The sequence below is a fragment of the Mesoplodon bidens genome (assembly GCF_964165515.1).
Source record: "Mesoplodon bidens genome assembly, chromosome: 5".
In the NCBI taxonomy this organism is placed as follows: domain Eukaryota; kingdom Metazoa; phylum Chordata; class Mammalia; order Artiodactyla; family Ziphiidae; genus Mesoplodon; species Mesoplodon bidens.
The window spans coordinates 56261844-56279569 of record NC_138161.1 but is presented as its reverse complement, the minus strand read 5'-3'; the positions used below and the strand labels follow the sequence as shown (position 1 = coordinate 56279569).

Here is a 17726-nt window from a genome sequence, read left to right as displayed (position 1 = left end):
GCATTGATCTATATTTCTGTTTTTGTGCCAGTACCATATTGTTTTGATTACTGTAGCTTTCTGGTATAGTCTGAAGTCAGGGAGCCTGATTCCTCCAGCTCCATTTTTCTTTCGCAGGATTGCTTTGGCTATTAGAGGGCTTTTGTGTTTCCATAGAAATTAAAAATTTTTTAGTTCTAGTTCTTTGAAAAATGCCACTGGTAACTTAATAGGGATTGCATTGAATCTGTAGATTGCCTTGGGTAGTATAATCATTTTGACAATATCAATTTTCCAATTCAAGAACATGGTATATCTTTCCATCTGTTTGTGTCATCTTCAATTTCTTTCATAATCATCTCATAGTTTTCAGAGTACACAGCTTTTGCCTCCTTAGGTAGGTTTATTCCTTGGTATTTTATTCTTTTTGACGTGATGGTAAATGGGATTGTTTCCTTAATTACTTTCTGATTTTTCATTGTTAGTGTATAGAAATGCAAGAGGTTTCTGTATATTAATTTTGTATCCTGCAACTTAACCAGATTCATTGATGAGCTCTAGTAGTTTTCTGATAGCATCTTCAGGATTTTCTGTGTATAGTATCATGCCATCTGCAAACAGTGATAGTTTTACTTCTTTTCCAGTCTGGATTCCTTTCATTTCTTTTTCTTCTCTGATTGCTGTGGCTAGGACTCCTAAAACTATGCTGAATAAAAACAAACGAACAAAAAACAGGTGAGAGTGGACATCCTTGTCTTATTTCCAATCTTAGAGGAAATATTTTCAGCTTTTCACCATTGAGAATGATGTTAGCTGTGGGTTTGTCATATATGGGCTTTATTATGTTGAGGTAAGTTCCCTCTATGCCCACTTTCTGGAGAGTTTTTATCATAAATGGGTGTTGAACTTTGTCAAAAGTTCTTCTGCATCTATTGAAATGATCGTATGGCTTTTATTCTTCAGTTTGTTAATGTGGTGTATCACACCGTTTGATTTGCATATACTGAAGAATCCTTGCATTCCTGGGATAAATCCCACTTGATATGGTGTATGATCATTTTAATGTGCTGTTGTATTCTGTTTGCTAGTATTTTGTTGAGGATTTTTGCATCTATGTTCATCACTGATATTGGCCTGTAATTTTCTTTTTTGTGCTTTGTCTGGCTTTGGTATCAGTGTGATGGTGGCCTCATAGAATTAATTCAGGAGTGTTCCTTCCTCTGCAATTTTTTGGAATAGTTTAGAAGGCTAGGTGTTAACTCTTCTCTAAATGTTTGACAGAATTCGCCTGTGAAGCCATCTGGTCCTGGACTTTTGTTTGTTGTAAGTTTTTAAATCACAGTTGCAATTTCAGTACTTGTGTTTGGTCTGTTTATATTTTCTATTTCTTCCTGGTTCAGTCTTGGGAGGTTGTACCTTTCTAAGAATTTGTCCATTTCTTCTAGTTTGTCCCTTTTATTGGCATATAGTGGCTTGTAGTAGTCTCTTATGATCCTTTGTTAATTCTGTGGTGTCAGTTGTAAATTCTCCTTTTTTGTTTCTAATGTTATTGATTTGAGCCCTCTCCCTTTTTTTCTTGATGAGTTCGGCTAAAGGTTTATCAATTTTGTTTATCTTTTCAAAGAACCAGCTTTTAGTTTTATTGATCTTTGCTATTGTTTTCTTTGTTTCTATTTCATTTATTTCTGCTCAGATCATTATGATTTATTTCCTTTTACTAACTTTGGGTTTTGTTTGTTCTTCTTTCCCTAGTTGCTTTAGGTGTAATGTTGGGTTGAGATTTTTCTTGTTTCCTGAGGTAAGATGGTATTTCTATGAACTTATCTCTTAGAACTGCTTTTGCTGCATTCCATAGCTTTTGTTTTGTTTTGTTTTGTTTCTGTTTTTCATTTTTTCAGTACGCGGGCCTCTCCCACTGCAGAGCACAGGCTCCGGATGCGCAGGCTCAGCGGCCATGGCTCATGGGCCCAGCCCCTCTGCAGCATGTGGGATCCTCCTGGACCGGGGCATGAACCCGTGTCCCCTGCATTGGCAGGCGGACTCTCAACCACTGTGCCACCAGGGAAGCCCCTAGCTGCATTCCATAGGTTTTGGATCACTGTGTTTTTGTTGTCCTTTATCTCTAGGTATTTTTCGACTTCCTCTTTGATTTCTTCAGTGATCCATTGGTTGTTTAATAACATATTGTTTAGCCCCCACGTTTGCATTTTTTACAGTTTTTTCTTGTAGTTGATTTCTAATCTCAGTGTTGTGGTCAGAAAAGATGCTTGATATGATTACAATTTTCTTAAATTTACTGAGGCTCACTTTGTGATCAGTCCTAGAGAATGTTCTATGTGCACATGAGAAGAATTTGTATTCTGCTGCTTTTGGATGGAATGCTCTATAAATATCAGTTAACTCCATCTGGTCTAATATGTCATTTAAGGCTTGTGTTTCCATATTGATTTTATGCCTGGGTGATCTGTTCATTGATGAAAGTAGGGTGTTAAAAGTCCCTCACTATTATTTTGTGTTGATTTCTCTTTTATGGCTGTTAGCATTTGCCTTATATATTGAGGTGTTCCTATGTTGGGTGCATATATATTTACAATTGTTATGTCTTCCACTTGGATTGATCCCTTGATCATTATGTAGTGTCCTTCTTTGTCTCTTGTAACAGGCTTTATTTTAAAATCTATTTTGTCTGATATGAGTATTGCTACTCCAGCTTTCTTTGGATTTCCATTTGCATGGAATAGCTTTTACTATCCCCTCACTTTCAGTCTGTATGTGTCCCTAGATCTGAAGTGGGTCTCTTGTAGTAAGCATATATATGGGTCTTGTTTTTGTATCTATTCAGCCAGTCTGTGTCTTTTGGTTGGAACATTTAATCCATTTACATTTAAGGTAATGACAAATATGTATGTTCTTATTGCCATCTTGTTGTTTTGGATTTGTTTTTGTAGGATTTTTTTATTTCCTTCCTCTTTTGTTCTCTTATGATTTGATGACTATCTTTAGTGTTGTGCTTGGATTGCTTTTTCTTTTTTGTGTGTGTATCTATTGTAGATTTTTAGTTTGCAGTTACCATGAGGTTTTGATACAGCAGTGTGTGTATATATGTATGTGTATATATATATATATATATATATATATATAATGTGTGTGTATATATATATATATAATTGTTCTAAGTTGCTGTTCTCTTAATCTCTTTTTTTTTTCATCTTTATTGGAGTATAATTGCTTAACAATGGTGGTGTTAGTTTCTGCTTTATAACAAAATGAATCAGTTATACATATACATATGTTCCCATATCCCCTCCCTCTTGTGTCTCCCTCCCACCCTCCGTATCCCACCCCTCCAGGCGGTCATAAAGCACCGAGCTGATCTCCCTGTGTTATGCGGCTACTTCCCACTAGCTATCTACCTTACATTTGGTAGTGAATATATGTCCACGCCTCTCTTTCACTTTGTCACAGCTTACCCTTCCCTCTCCCCATATCCTCAAGTCCATTCTCTACTAGGTCTGTGCCTTTATTCCTGTCTTACCCCTAGGTTCTTCATATTTTTTTCTTCTTGAATTCCATATATATGTGTTAGCATATGGTATTTGTCTTTCTCTTTCTGACTAACTTCACTCTGTATGACAGACTCTAGGTCTATCCACCTCATTACAAATAGCTCTATTTTGTTTCTTTTTATGGCTGAGTAATATTCCATTGTATATATGTGCCACATCTTCTTTATCCATTCATCCGATGATGGACACTTAGGTTGTTTCCATCTCAGGGCTATTGTAAATAGGGCTGCTATGAACATTTTGGTACATGACTCTTTTTGAATTATGGATTTCTCAGGGTATATGCCCAGTAGTGGGATTGCTGGGTCATACGGTAGTTCTATTTTTAGTTTTTTAAGGAACCTCCATACTGTTCTCCATAGTGCTGTATCAATTTACATTCCCACCAACAGTGTAAGAGTGTTCCCTTTTCTCCACACCCTCTCCAGCATTTATTGTTCCTAGATTTTTTGATGATGGCCATTCTGACTGGTGTGAGATGATATCTCATTGTAGTTTTGATTTGCATTTCTCCAATGATTAAGGATGTTGAGCATTCTTTCATGTGTTTGTTGGCAGTCTGTATATCTTCTGTGGAGAGATGCCTATTTAGGTCTTCTGCCCATTTTTGGATTGGGTTGTTTTTTTTGTTCTTGAGCTGCATGAGCTGCTTATAAATTTTGGAGATAAATCCTTTGTCAGTTGCTTCATTTGCAAATATTTTCTCCCATTCTGAGGGTTGTCTTTTGGTCTTGTTTATGGTTTCCTTTGCTGTGCAAAAGCTTTTAAATTTCATTAGGTCCCATGTGTTTATTTTTGTCTTTATTTCCATTTCTCTAGGAGGTGGGTCAAAAAGGATCTTGCTGTGATTTATGTCATAGTGTTCTATGTTTTCCTCTAAGAGTTTGATAGTGTCTGGCCTTACATTTAGGTCCTTAATCCATTTTGAGCTTATTTTTGTGTATGGTGTTAGGGAGTGTTCTCATACTTTTACATGTCCCTGTCCAGTTTTCCCTGCACCACTTATTGAAGAGGCTGTCCTTTCTCCACTGTACATTCCTGCCTCCTTTATCAAAGATAAGGTGACCATATGTGTGTGGGTTTCTCTCTGGGCTTTCTATCAGTTCCATTGATCTTTCTGTTTTTGTGCCAGTACCATACTGTCTTGATTACTGTAGCTTTGTAGTATAGTCTGAAGTCAGGGAGCCTGGTTCCTCCAGCTCCATTTTTCGTTCTCAAGATTGCTTTGGCTATTCGGGGTCTTTTGTGTTTCCATACAAATTGTGAAATTTTTTGTTCTAGTTCTGTGAAAAATGCCAGTGGTAGTTTGATAGGGATTGCATTGAATCTGTAGATTGCTTTGGGTAGTAGAGTCATTTTCACAATGTTGATTCTTCCAATCCAAGAACATGGTATATCTCTCCATCTATTTGTATCATCTTTAATTTCTTTCATCAGTGTCTTATAACTTTCTGCATACAGGTCTTTTGTCTCCTTAGGTAGATTTTTTCCTACATAGTTTATTCCATTTGTTGCAATGGTAAATGGGAGCGTTTTCTTGATTTCACTTTCAGATTTTTCATCATTCGTATATAGGAATGCCAGAGATTTCTGTGTATTAATTTTGTATCCTGCTACTTTACCAAATTCATTGATTAGCTCTAGTAGTTTTCTGGTAGCATCTTTAGGATTCTCTATGTATAGTATCATGTCATCTGCAAACAGTGACAGCTTTACTTCTTCTTTTCCGACTTGGATTCCTTTTATTTCCTTTTCTTCTCTGATTGCTGTGGCTAAAACTTCCAAAACTATGTTGAATAAGAGTGGTGAGAGTGGGCAACCTTGTCTTGTTCCTGATCTTAGTGGAAATGGTTTCAGTTTTTCACCATTGAGGACGATGCTGGCTGTGGGTTTGTCATATATGGCCTTTATTATGTTGAGGAGAAATCCCTCTACGCCTACTTTCTGCAGGGTTTTTATCATAAATGGGTGTTGAATTTTGTCGAAAGCTTTCTCTGCATCTATTGAGATGATCATATGGTTTTTTTCCTTCAGTTTGTTAATATGGTGTATCACGTTGATTGATTTGTGTATATTGAAGAATCCTTGCATTCCTGGAATAAACCCCACTTGATCATGGTGTATGATCCTTTTAATGTGCTGTTGGATTCTGTTTGCTAGTATTTTGTTGAGGATTTTTGCATCTATATTCATCAGTGATATTGGCCTGTAGTTTTCTTTCTTTGTGACATCCTTGCCTGATTTTGGTATCAAGGTGATGGTGGCCTCGTAGAATGAGTTTGGGAGTGTTCCTCCCTCTGCTATGTTTTGGAAGAGTTTGAGAAGGATAGGTGTTAGGTCTTCTCTAAATGTTTGATAGAATTTGCCTGTGAAGACATCTGGTCCAGGGCTTTTGTTTGTTGGAAGATTTTTAACCACAGTTTCAATTTCAGTGCTTGTGATTGGTCTGTTCATATTTTCTATTTCTTCCTGATTCAGTCTTGGCAGGTTGTGCATTTCTAAGAATTTGTCCATTTCTTCCAGGTTGTCCATTTTATTGGCATAGAGTTGCTTGTAGTAATCTCTCATGATCTTTTGTATTTCTGCAGTGTCAGTTGTTACTTCTCCTTTTTCATTTCTAATTCTGTTGATTTGAGTCTTCTCCCTGTTTTTCTTGATGAGTCTTGCTAATGGTTTATCAATTTTGTTTATCTTCTCAAAGAACCAGCTTTTAGTTTTATTGATCTTTGCTATCGTTTCCTTCATTTCTTTTTCATTTATTTCTGATCTGATTTTTATGATTTCTTTCCTTCTGCTAACTTTGGGGTGTTTTTGTTCTTCTTTGTCTAATTGCTTTAGGTGCAAGGTTAGGTTGTTTATTCGAGATGTTTCCTCTTTCTTAAGGTCGGATTGTATTGCTATAAATTTCCCTCTTTGAACTGCTTTTGCTGCATCCCATAGGTTTTGGGTCATCGTGTCTCCATTGTCATTTGTTTCTAGGTATTTTTTTATTTCCTCTTTGATTTCTTCAGTGATCACTTCGTTATTAAGTACTGTATTGTTTAGCCTCCATATGTTTGTATTTTTTACAGATCTTTTCCTGTAATTGATATCTAGTCTCATAGAGTTGTGGTTGGAAAAGATACTTGATACAATTTCAATTTTCTTAAATTTACCAAGGCTTGATTTGTGATCCAGGATATGATCTATCCTGGAGAATGTTCCATGAGCACTTGAGAAAAATGTGTATTCTCGTTTTTGGATGGAATGTCCTATAAATATCAATTAAGTCCATCTTGTTTAATGTATCATTTAAAGCTTGTGTTTCCTTATTTATTTTCATTTTGGATGATTGTCCATTGGTGAACGTGGGGTGTTAAAATCCCCTACTATGAATGTGTTACTGTCGATTTCCCCTTTTATGGCTGTTAGTATTTGCCTTATGTATTGAGGTGCTCCTATGTTGGGTGCATAAATATTTACAATTGTTATATTTTCTTGTTGGATCGATCCCTTGATCATTATGTAGTGTCCTTGTCTCTTCTAGTAGTCTTTATTTCAAAGTCTATTTTGTTTGATATGAGAATTGCTACTCCAGCTTTCTTTTGGTTTCCATTTGCATGGAATATCTTTTTCCATCCCCTTTCAGTCTGTATGTGTCTCTAGGTCTGAAGTGGGTCTCTTGTAGACAGCATATATATGGGTCTTGTTTTTGTATCCATTCAGCAATCTGTGTCTTTTGGTGGGAGCATTTAGTCCATTTACATTTAAGGTAATTATCGATATATATGTTCCTATTCCCATTTACTTAATTGTTCTGGGTTCGTTATTGTAGGTCTTTTCCTTCTGTTGTGTTTCTTGCCTAGAGAAGTTCCTTTAGCATTTGTTGTAAAGCTGGTTTGATGGTGCTGAACTCTCTCAGCTTTTGCTTGTCTGTAAAGGTTTTAATTTCTCCATCAAATCTGAATGAGATCCTTGCTGGGTAGAGTAATCTTGGTTGCAGGTTTTTTTCTCCTTCATCATTTTAAATATGTTCTGCCAGTCTCTTCTGGCTTGCAGAGTTTCTGCTGAAAGATAAGTTGTTAACCTTATGGGGATTCCCTTGTTTGTTATTTGTTGTTTTTCCCTTGCTGCTTTTAATATGTTTTGTTTGTGTGTAATTTTTGACAGTTTGATTAATATGTGTCTTGGCGTATTTCTCCTTGGATTTATCCTGTATGGGATGCTCTGTGCCTCCTGGACTTGATTAACTATTTCCTTCCCCATATTAGGGAAGTTTTCAACTATAATCTCTTCAAATCTTTTCTCAGTCCCTTTTTCTCTTCTTCTGGAACCCCTATAATTCGAATGTTGGTGCATTTAATGTTGTCCCAGAGGTCTCTGAGACTGTCCTCAGTTCTTTTCATTTTTTTTTTCTTTCTTCTGCTCTGCAGCAGTTATTTCCACTATTTTATCTTCCAGGTCACTTATCCGTTCTTCTGCCTCAGTTATTCTGCTATTGATCCCATCTAGAGTATTTTTAATTTCATTTATTGTGTTTCTAATTGTTGCTTGATTCATCTTTAGTTCTTCTAGGTCCTTGTTAACTGTTTCTTGCATTTTTCTATTTCCAAGTTTTTTGATCATCTTTACTATAATTATTCTGAATTCTTTTTCAGGTAGACTGTCCATTTCCTCTTCATTTGTTAGGTCTGGTGGGTTTTTATCTTGCTCCTTCTCCTGCTGTGTGTTTTTCTGTCTTCTCATTTTGCTTATCTTACTGTGTTTGGGGTCTCCCTTTCTCAGGCTGCAGGTTCATAGTTCCCGTTGTTTTTGGTGTCTGTCCCCAATGGCTAAGGTTGGTTCAGTGGGTTGTGTAGGCTTCCTGGTGGAGGGGACTAGTACCTGTGTTCTGGTGGATGAGGTTGGATCTTGTCTTTCTGGTGGGCAGGTCCACGTCTGGTGGTGTGTTTTGGGGTGTCTGTGGACTTTTTATGATTTTAGGCAGCCTCTCTGCTAATGGGTGGCATTGTGTTCCTGTCTTGCTAGTTGTTTGGCATAGGGTGTCCAGCACTGTAGCTTGCTGGTCGTTGAGTGAAGCTGGGTGCTGGTGTTGAGATGGAGATCTCTGGAAGATTTTCGCTGTTTGATATTATGTGGAGCTGGGACGTCTCTTGTGGACCAGTGTCCTGAAGTTGGCCCTCCCACCTCAGAGGCACAGCACTGACTCCTGGCCGCAGCACCAAGAGCTTTTCATCCACATGGCTCCTCAATTTGAGGTGATTCATTGTCTATTCATGTATTCCACAGATGCAGGGTACATCAAGTTGATTGTGGAGCTTTAATCCACTGCTTCTGAGGCTGCTGGGAGAGATTTCCCTTTCTCTTGTTTTCACAGCTCCTGGGTCTCGGCTATGGATTTGGCCCCGCCTCTGTGTGTAGGTCGCCGGAGGGCGTCTGTTCTTCGCTCAGAAAGGACAGGGTTAAAGGAGCAGCCACTTCAGGGACTCTGGCTCACTCAGGCCTGGGGGGAGGGAGGGGCACAGAGTGCGGGGCGAGCCTGAGGCGGCAGAGGCCAGTGTGATGTTGCACCAGCCCGAGGCACACCATGCGCTCTCCCGCGGAAGCCGTCCCTGGATCTCAGGACCCCGGCAGTGACGGGCTTCACAGGCTCCCTGGAAGGGGGGCGTGGACAGTGATCTGAGCTCGCACACAGGCCTCTTGGCGGCAGCAGCAGCAGCCCCAGCGTCCCACGCCTGTTTCTGGGGTCCGCGCTTTCAGCCGCGGCTCGCACCTGTCTCTGGAGCTCCTTTAAGCAGTGCTCTTAATCCCCTCTCCTCGCACCAGGAAACAAAGAGGGAAGAAAAAGTCTCTTGCCTCTTCGGCAGGTCCAGACTTTTTCCCGGACTCCCTCCCGGCTAGCTGTGGCGCGTTAGCTCCTTCAGGCTGTGTTCATGCCGCCAGACCCAGTCCTCTCCCTGCGCTCCGACCAAAGCCTGAGCCTCAGCTCCCAGCCCCGCCCGCCCCGGCGGGGGAGCAGACAAGCCTCTCAGGCTGATGAGTGCCGGTTGGCACTGATCTTCTGTGTGGAAATCTCTCCGCTTTGCCCTCTGCCCCCGTTGCTGTGCTCTCCTCCGCGGCTCTGAAGCTTCCCCCTCTGCCACCCACAGTCTCCGCCCGTGAAGGGGCTTCCTAGTGTGTGGAAACCTTTCCTCCTTCATGGCTCCCTCCCACTGGTGCAGGTCCCGTCCCTATCCTTTTGTCTCTGTTTCTTCTTTTTTCTTTTGCCCTACCCAGGTACGTGGGGAGTTTCTTGCCTTTTGGGAGGTCTGAGGTCTTCTGCCAGCGTTCAGTATGTGTTCTGTAGGAGTTGTTCCACATGTAGCTGTATTTCTCGCATATCTGTGGGGAGGAAGGTGATCTCCACTTCTTACACTTCTGCCATCTTCCCCGGAAGTCTCTTAATTTCAAATGCATTTCCAATATCCTGCATTTGTACTCTCCTCACGATTGCTGGTTTTGATATCATCTCTGTGTGTGGATGATTTCCTACCTGAGAGGCTATGTGTGTGCATGAGTCTTACCTGACAGGCTACATGATAAGGTATTCCAGGAGCATTTTATAAATGCAGAGGAGTTTTGCTAAATTTTGAATCTTGTAAAAAAATTAACGATGAAATATAATTCATCATCCATATTAGGACACTGTTGAGAGTAAAAGGGAGCGCTATTAATAATATAATATGTCAAGACAATGGGCATTAACTGGAACCAACCCAAGCAAACCAAGACATCTGAGGGAAAAGTCAAACTTTTCTTACCATGTTGTATCATTATTATATATTTTATTATATACTCAATACCATGTTCGTAGTCCAAAACAATCAGTAGGTTTACCATTCATTTCATTTTCTTATCTTGAAGAATATTATTTAAAATAATATTTGTGCGTGCATTCAATCTGAAATTGGGATGCAGCAATAAAGTACTGAAAGAGAAAACCAGCTAAGGCACAGAAGATCTTCATTCAGGTCCCAGAATGCCACTTCATATCTATGACCTGAGACAAATTATTTCCCTCTTATTTGAGCCTCAGTTTCATCATCTGTAAAATAAAAAGGAGAGTATCCACATTAAAGTTATTAGTGGATCAAATAAAATAACATTTGATCAAGGAAAGGGTCCCATAAAAGCTAGAAAATATTATTATACACATGGACAATAAATATGAAGGAAAACATTACAAGACATATTATCTGACGGCAGCTGCAGTGATAGTACAGGATGTTTACAGATTGTTCTTGATGTAAATATTGCTACTTCTCTCACTGAATTTCTGTGTGGTATGGTGTTCTGGATCCTTCAGCAGCTACAGGCATGAGAGTGATCACTGTTTATAGAAGAAAGGCCACTACAGTTGTCTTTATTGTTAAATTATACTTCAAAAAGAAAAAAAAATCCCATTACCTTCAGCATCTGCAGAATTGGATATGACTTTCAAGAGCATGGTCCTACTATACTCTCACTGTATATCAGCTATCCTGTTAAGTCTTCTGGCCCCCTCCTTGGAGCCAAGAACAGCAGTTCAGCACCAATACAGCCTAGCAGCCTGAATTTGTGGAGGAAGCATGTGACTTACTGAGGATCAGGTCTCTCAAGTATCAGGACTGGCTCAGCCACTATTTAGCCACATGACCTAGGGCAAGATGTTCCTGTAAAATGAGGGAATAGATTAGAGGATCATTAAGGACCCTATAAGCTCTGACATTCTGTGATTCTAAGGTATACTTGGTACTTTACAAGTCTAGATGACTGCCTTCCTTTTGGATATTTTCCCACCCTTTCTCACAATAGAAGAAGAAGTTTAAGCACAATGAAACAGAAATAGATGTTTTAAATAGAGATTTCAAGTAGCTTTAGGACACAGTTAAAGTAATATACACAGATAAAATAGTTATTCAATTAAGAAACATTTATTCTTTCCCACATGAAAGTGAAATTACAGTTGTAAACATACACTAAAAAATATGTTTTAAAGGTAATTTGCTATATGACCATGACCTTGAGGTGTTAGACAAGATAATTATTAAAGGCCCTTTAAGTTCTGAATTGTACAATTCTAAGACATTCTTGGCACTTTACATGTCTAGATGACTGCCTTCATTTGGGGTATTTTCCTCCACATTTTCCAGTCTATTCTCATTAGAGAAGAAAACCTTTAGCATACAATTATAGAAATAATTTTAAATAGAGATTTAAAGTAAATTCAAGATATAGTTACACTGAAATATACAGGTAAAATAGTTGCTGAGTCAGGAAACACTTATTCACAGTATGAATTTCATTAATTTATGGAAAATAATATGAACCGTGTAACAAGGTCACTGAATTCTTTTAATTTTGTAGCTAGAGACATGTACAACACTTATAGAATTTACACAGTACTAATTTCAAAATAGGTTTTTGACCTCTAAGAATGAAAGTTCTCAGTGACAAGCTCTAGATGTGCAGCTTTAGCTCAGTGGGTGTCAACTCTGTCATAAGAAGCAACTATACACAAACAGTAACCCCCCAGCATGAGAAAGTAAAATTAGAAACTTTTAAGGCAGAAAAAAAATCTCTCCAAAGTATAAATGATGAGGGTCCAAAGAGCATGTTTACAAATGACCAAAGTTATTCAATTGAGCAAATGACTTAATTTGCACAGTAACTTTTCTTACTGCTTCCTGATTTCTAATTCTGGGGACTATTTATGTTGCACCTACTGTGCAAGACATTGAGAACAGTAAGAATCATCAGACGTGGTCCCAGAGGTATACTGGTAAATGTTTAATAACCAGCTCTTGAGGGGAAAATAAGCCCTTACTTACAGCATTTACCAATTTCTATGGTGTAAAATACTCCCACTATGGCAGATTTCAAGCTACCAACAAGTTGAATAACTGGCTCACAAAATTCCTGAAACTAACAGTTGTCTCTCATAAACCAATATAAGCCAGCTTGAAAACACCACTGTTTGGACCCCACCCTCAAGTAGCTCATAATCTATTCATAGGTACGTATTTTAGAGAATAGAAAAGAATAGGGAAGATAGAGATAAAATGTAAATAAATAATATATATTTTTATAATCAATTTTAAAAGTTAAAAGGAACACTAAAATCTGTGCAATTTTCCTACTCTTGTTTACATTTATTTCAGGAAATTAAAGTTTAGTATATTTGGGAGAAAGTAAAGGATGAGTGGAATAAGGACAAAAAAAGATCCTAGTATACATGCTAACAGTAATCATCTTTATGTTGGAAGAAAATACCTGCTAAGGTAAGGGCAAATATAATGTAACTTTTAAAATTCTATCTTCTTTAAACCTGTTCAATTCAGTTCACAGTCCTGAAGATGTGTCCTCTCCTCTTTGGCTGCAGCTTTGATGAGTTTAGCTAGCTTATTTTGCATAATACTGAAGAGCGTACTGCTTCACATCACTCACACTATCATCAGCCCAAATAAAAGGCAAAACTAAATGCTGCAGTCTGAAAATTGAACTTCCCTGGCACAGTCACCCCGTTGTATCAGATCTTGGGCAAGTGCCGGCTGGGGTGATCAGGAAATTCTTCTGGTAGCAAAACGTGGAGTCTGCAGGTTGGGCATGTCCCCTGTTGCATCAACCAAGGTCTAATGCACTAAGGAGAAAAAAGGTTCATGTCAGTCTCTCAGATTTAGCCTAGCAGAGGCAGCTGTTACTCCATACATCGGCGTTGCCAACCAACATATCTTCCGGTGGATCTCAGAGCCTTATTTGGTGGATTGCCATGAAAATTACTGCAATCATGGAACTTTGTCTGTGTTTTGCTGAGCAATATAGTTGGTAACAGGAGAACACCTTTCAGCCAGTTTATTCTGTTAAGATCCTTCCCCCCAACCCCAATCTTCAGGAAGACTAGTTCTTCCTAATAAGGAGGCTGAGGAAACCTATTACATTTTTTCTTTAGTTTATTATATATTATTCTAATTTATAATCTAGAAAAAGTCATACCTAAACATACAAATGTCACAAATACCTTGTGTCAAGTGATTATGGTATTTTGAAGTTAAAATCCCTAGATAATGGATATACTTTTCAGATTGGTCTTTCTTTGGTCATAATGGTAGTACTCTTTGGCTATGAACTATCTATTAAGTTATTTGCTTGAATACTGACTCTCCAAAAACAAATCATTTTTACATGAATGAATAATGGAGACCCAAGTCAGATGAGAGAGGATTAAGAATAGGCAATAGATATGAGGCCCATTAACTCTAGAGAGTAACCTGAATGAATTACCTGCTTTCTATTCAATGAGCAATGGCAAAGAATAAAATAAGCTTTGTGAAACATTTATTTTCTAAATGGATCTTTAGGACTTTTAAAACTTCAAATGGGAAAACCAGATGGCTAAGTATCTATCCTGGAGGTCTTTTGGGATTAGCCATTCTGTGTATATCTCTTCTTATCAGAGCAGATACAAAACATAATTCTGTACCAGGTATCACATATCTTTGAAATTATGTTTTACAGATACGGCTTGAATGAGCTGGCTACTGTTCACTTCCCTGAGAAGCCTTTCTTGTGTAAGATTATCTTTTCCTGTGTCAAATTACACCTCTGCATCAGAAGACTTGGATCATAAATTGTATATCAATAGCATTTGCACAGCAACAACACCAGAAGTTAATCTATATAAATGCCAAGAATTAACAAAAGATATGCCAGCCTCACATTTTTATAACATCAAAACTCAGGCCTCAGCATCTTCAAAAGCAAATACAGGAGCCTGGACAGACTGTTAAGTCTTATGTGTTATAACAGCAGTTGGCTATCATTAGGCGTGGACAAAGGACACTATTTATAACAAGCCAAGGTGAAGTGGCACTGTTGCTAAAACTGCCAACTGCCAAGTCAATCAACATTCCTTCCCGTTCTGTTCAAAGGAACTGCCACTCTGTCCCATTAAATCTCATCATTGTCCCCTTCTCCTGCTAGGTGTATTGCGATCTGAGAAAACACAATGCAATCCATGGCTAGGTATGGGAAAACATATAAATGCTTCTGTGTGGTACCCAAAAGCCCAGAGTTATATCCAGTGAAATTCATGACACAGCAGTGGATGATACATGTATACAATTTCAAGGAATACGGTATGAATTTCACTTAATTGATTAATGGCAAAATATTAAAAAGATAAGTTCACCTGAGAGTGGAATTTGTGCGCACAGGGCAAAACTGAGAGGTTTTCTGGAGAGAGATTCTCATGACAGATCACACAAGGTTCCTCTTCCTCTTCCTCATCATCCTAGGGAGAATACACATAAGGTTAAATTCAGCTCATTTCTCTCCTCTAACTTTAAATGTATTCAGAATCAAGTCTCAGTCTCACCAAATTATTGGCTCCTTCCCACATGGCAGGACCTTGTGAACCGAGGGGCCTCCGGGCTGGTTTTGAGGGCTGGGCAGCATTAGCCTGAGGTGGAGGAGTATGGCTGGGTGAAGCACTATTACCATTTGGCACTGATTTTCCTTGACTCTGAAAATTAGAATATTATACTTATTATTTTTTTTAGAATTGAACTAAAACAGGAAGAACTGATAAATACCATAGAATAGGCTACTGTGAGAATTAGCAAAAGGGTAAAAGTTAATCAGGTTCAAGAGGAATCTTGAAATAAATGTTGGCAATATTACTTATATACTAAGGACCAGGTAAAACCAAAAATAACTCTAGGTGCTCTTTCAATTAAAACAAGTCTTTGCAGAAAATTAGAAAAAATGTCTCCTTTTAGAGCCATTCAAAATAACCTAGAGTAAATTTCAAGAGGGTCAGTTTTATTCTAGAATGATCAGGTGGTGTTTCCCATGCCATTTGTCAAGATGAATTGTTTGTTGTTAATAGATGATTTAATATGATTATAGACTGATTTCCTGATCATGTAATGGAGATAATTAATATGGCTAACTACTAAAGATAAGGGCCAGGAGATAAAGTTGTCTTTTCTTTTTTCTTTTTTTTTTTACCTGAGATCTCTTGGGGTCAATAAATTGGGAAATCTTGTGAACAATTTCATCAAATGTCAGTCTAGAAAAGGACTTCCCATGAGTATCCTTCAATTTCCGTAAGAAATCTGTAAGCTCCTTTCTGGAAGAGATCAAGGAAAGAGCACTGGTGATTTTCCTACTGCCTTGAGGATGTGCCCTCCAAAGGAGATATGAAATCCTATCATAGGATTGATATGTAGCATACAGATGTGACCCTTTAGATTTCTGATCTAAAAAAGTGATCACAGGTCCATCTGCATTTATTTTAAACCAAAATGAAAACTCCTAATGTATTGATTAATGATACTTAATGTGTTTGTGAGTGATAAAGTTTAGTATTTATTTTCTTTCCAAAAGAGATTTTAACTGTTTTTAAAAGCTCACTGTGTGAAAATTAAGTTTGTTATCTACTTATTTATGTGCTGAGCTCATTATATCATATCTCTCAATGCTCTCTTACTCAAGACTATAATATTCTCTATGACATAAATCACAGCAAGATCCTTCTTGATCCATCTCCTAGAATAATGGAAATAAAACCAAAAATAAACAAATGGGACCTAATGAAACTTAAAAGCTTTTACACAACAAAGGAAACCATAAACAAGACAACCCTCAGAATGGGAGAAAATATTTGCAAATGAAACAACTGACAAAGGATTAATCTCCAAAATATACAAGCAGCTCATGCAGCTCAATATCAAAAAAACAACCCAATCCAAAAATGAGTGGCAGACCTAAATAGGCATTTCTCCAAAGAAGACATACAGATTGCCAACAAACACATGAAAAGATGCTCAACATCACTAATCATTAGAGAAATGCAAATCAAAACCACAATGAGGGGGGCTTCCCTGGTGGCGCAGTGGTTAAGAATCCACCTGCCAATGCAGGGGACAGAGGTTTGAGCCCTGGTCTGGAAAAATCCCACATGCCACAGAGCAACTAAGCCCATGTACCACAACTACTGAACCTGTGCTCTAGACCCCATGAGCCACAACTACTGAGGCTGCATGCCACAACTACTGAAGCCCATGCACCTAGAGCCCATGCTCCACAATAAGAGAAGTCACTGCAATGAGAAGCCCGTGCGCCGCAATGAAGAGTAGCCCCCGCTGGCCGCAACTAGAGAAAGCCCACACGCAGCAATGAAGACCCAATGCAGGCAAAAATAAATAAAAAACAAAACAAAACAAAAAACCCACAATGAGGTATCACCTCACTCCAGTCAGAATGGCCATCGTCAAAAAAATCTAGAAACAACAAATGCTGGAGAGGTTGTGGAGAAAAGGGAACCCTCCTGCACTGCTCGTGGAAATGTAAATTGATACAGCCACTATGGAGAACAGCATGGAGGTTCCTTAAAAAACTAAAAATAGAACTACCATATGACCCAGCAACCCCACTACTGGGTATATACCTGAGAAAACCATAATTCAAAAAGATACATTTAGCACAATGTCCATTGCAGCACTATTTACAATAGCCAAGACATGGAAGTAACCTAAATGTCCATTGACAGATGAATGGATAAAGAAGATGTGGCACATATATACAATGGAATATTACTCAGTCATAAAAAGGAACAAAATTGAGTTATTTGTAACGAGGTAGATGGACCTGGAGTTGTCATGCAGAGTGAAGTAAGTTAAAAAGAGAAAAACAAATACCGTATGCTAATGCATATATATGGAATTTAAAAAAACGGTACTGATGAACCTAGTGGCAGGGCAGGAACAAAGACACAGACGTAGAGAACGGACTTGACACAGTGGGGGAAGGGGAAGCTGGAATGTAGTGAGAGAGTGGCATTTACATATATACACTACCAAACGTAAAATAGACAGTGGGAAGCAGCTGCATAGCACAAGGAGATCAGCTCAATGCTCTGTGATGACCTAGAGGGGTAGGATCAGGAGGGTGGGAGGGAGGCTCAAGAGGGAGGGGATATGGAGATATGTGTGTGTGTGTGTGTGTATATATATATATATATCTGATTCACTTTGTTGTACAGCAACTAATACAACATTGTAAAGCAATTATACTCTAATAAAGGTGTAAAAAAAAAGACAAATATTCCTTTTTAACTATGTTACTATCAGTCTCTTTCTGTCATTGTTAATAGTTCTACTTTTGTAAAATTCAGAAACAGAA

The 17726-nt window shown here is 38.3% G+C and overlaps 1 protein-coding gene across 7 annotated transcripts in view; it reads right to left on the bottom strand.

The window, feature by feature from the left end:
- Window positions 1-10364: 10364 nt before the first annotated feature.
- The window catches only part of DZIP3 (DAZ interacting zinc finger protein 3), a 121422-nt gene continuing 114060 nt past the window's right edge, over window positions 10365-17726 (bottom strand). For 4 of the 7 annotated variants that reach the window (XM_081235241.1, XM_081235239.1, XM_081235242.1 and 1 more), the window contains exons 29-32: window positions 15552-15672; window positions 14917-15063; window positions 14731-14832; window positions 11481-13182 (exon numbers count right to left, since the gene is read on the bottom strand). In XM_081235241.1, the coding sequence (XP_081091367.1) occupies window positions 13072-13182; window positions 14731-14832; window positions 14917-15063; window positions 15552-15672 (481 nt within the window). In that variant the 3' untranslated portion in view covers window positions 11481-13071. Of the gene's footprint in view, window positions 10609-10970; window positions 11216-11480; window positions 13183-14730; window positions 14833-14916; window positions 15064-15551; window positions 15673-17726 lie in introns of those variants that run through there. The other 3 variants (XR_014015942.1, XR_014015943.1, XR_014015941.1) reach the window with 3 other exon arrangements.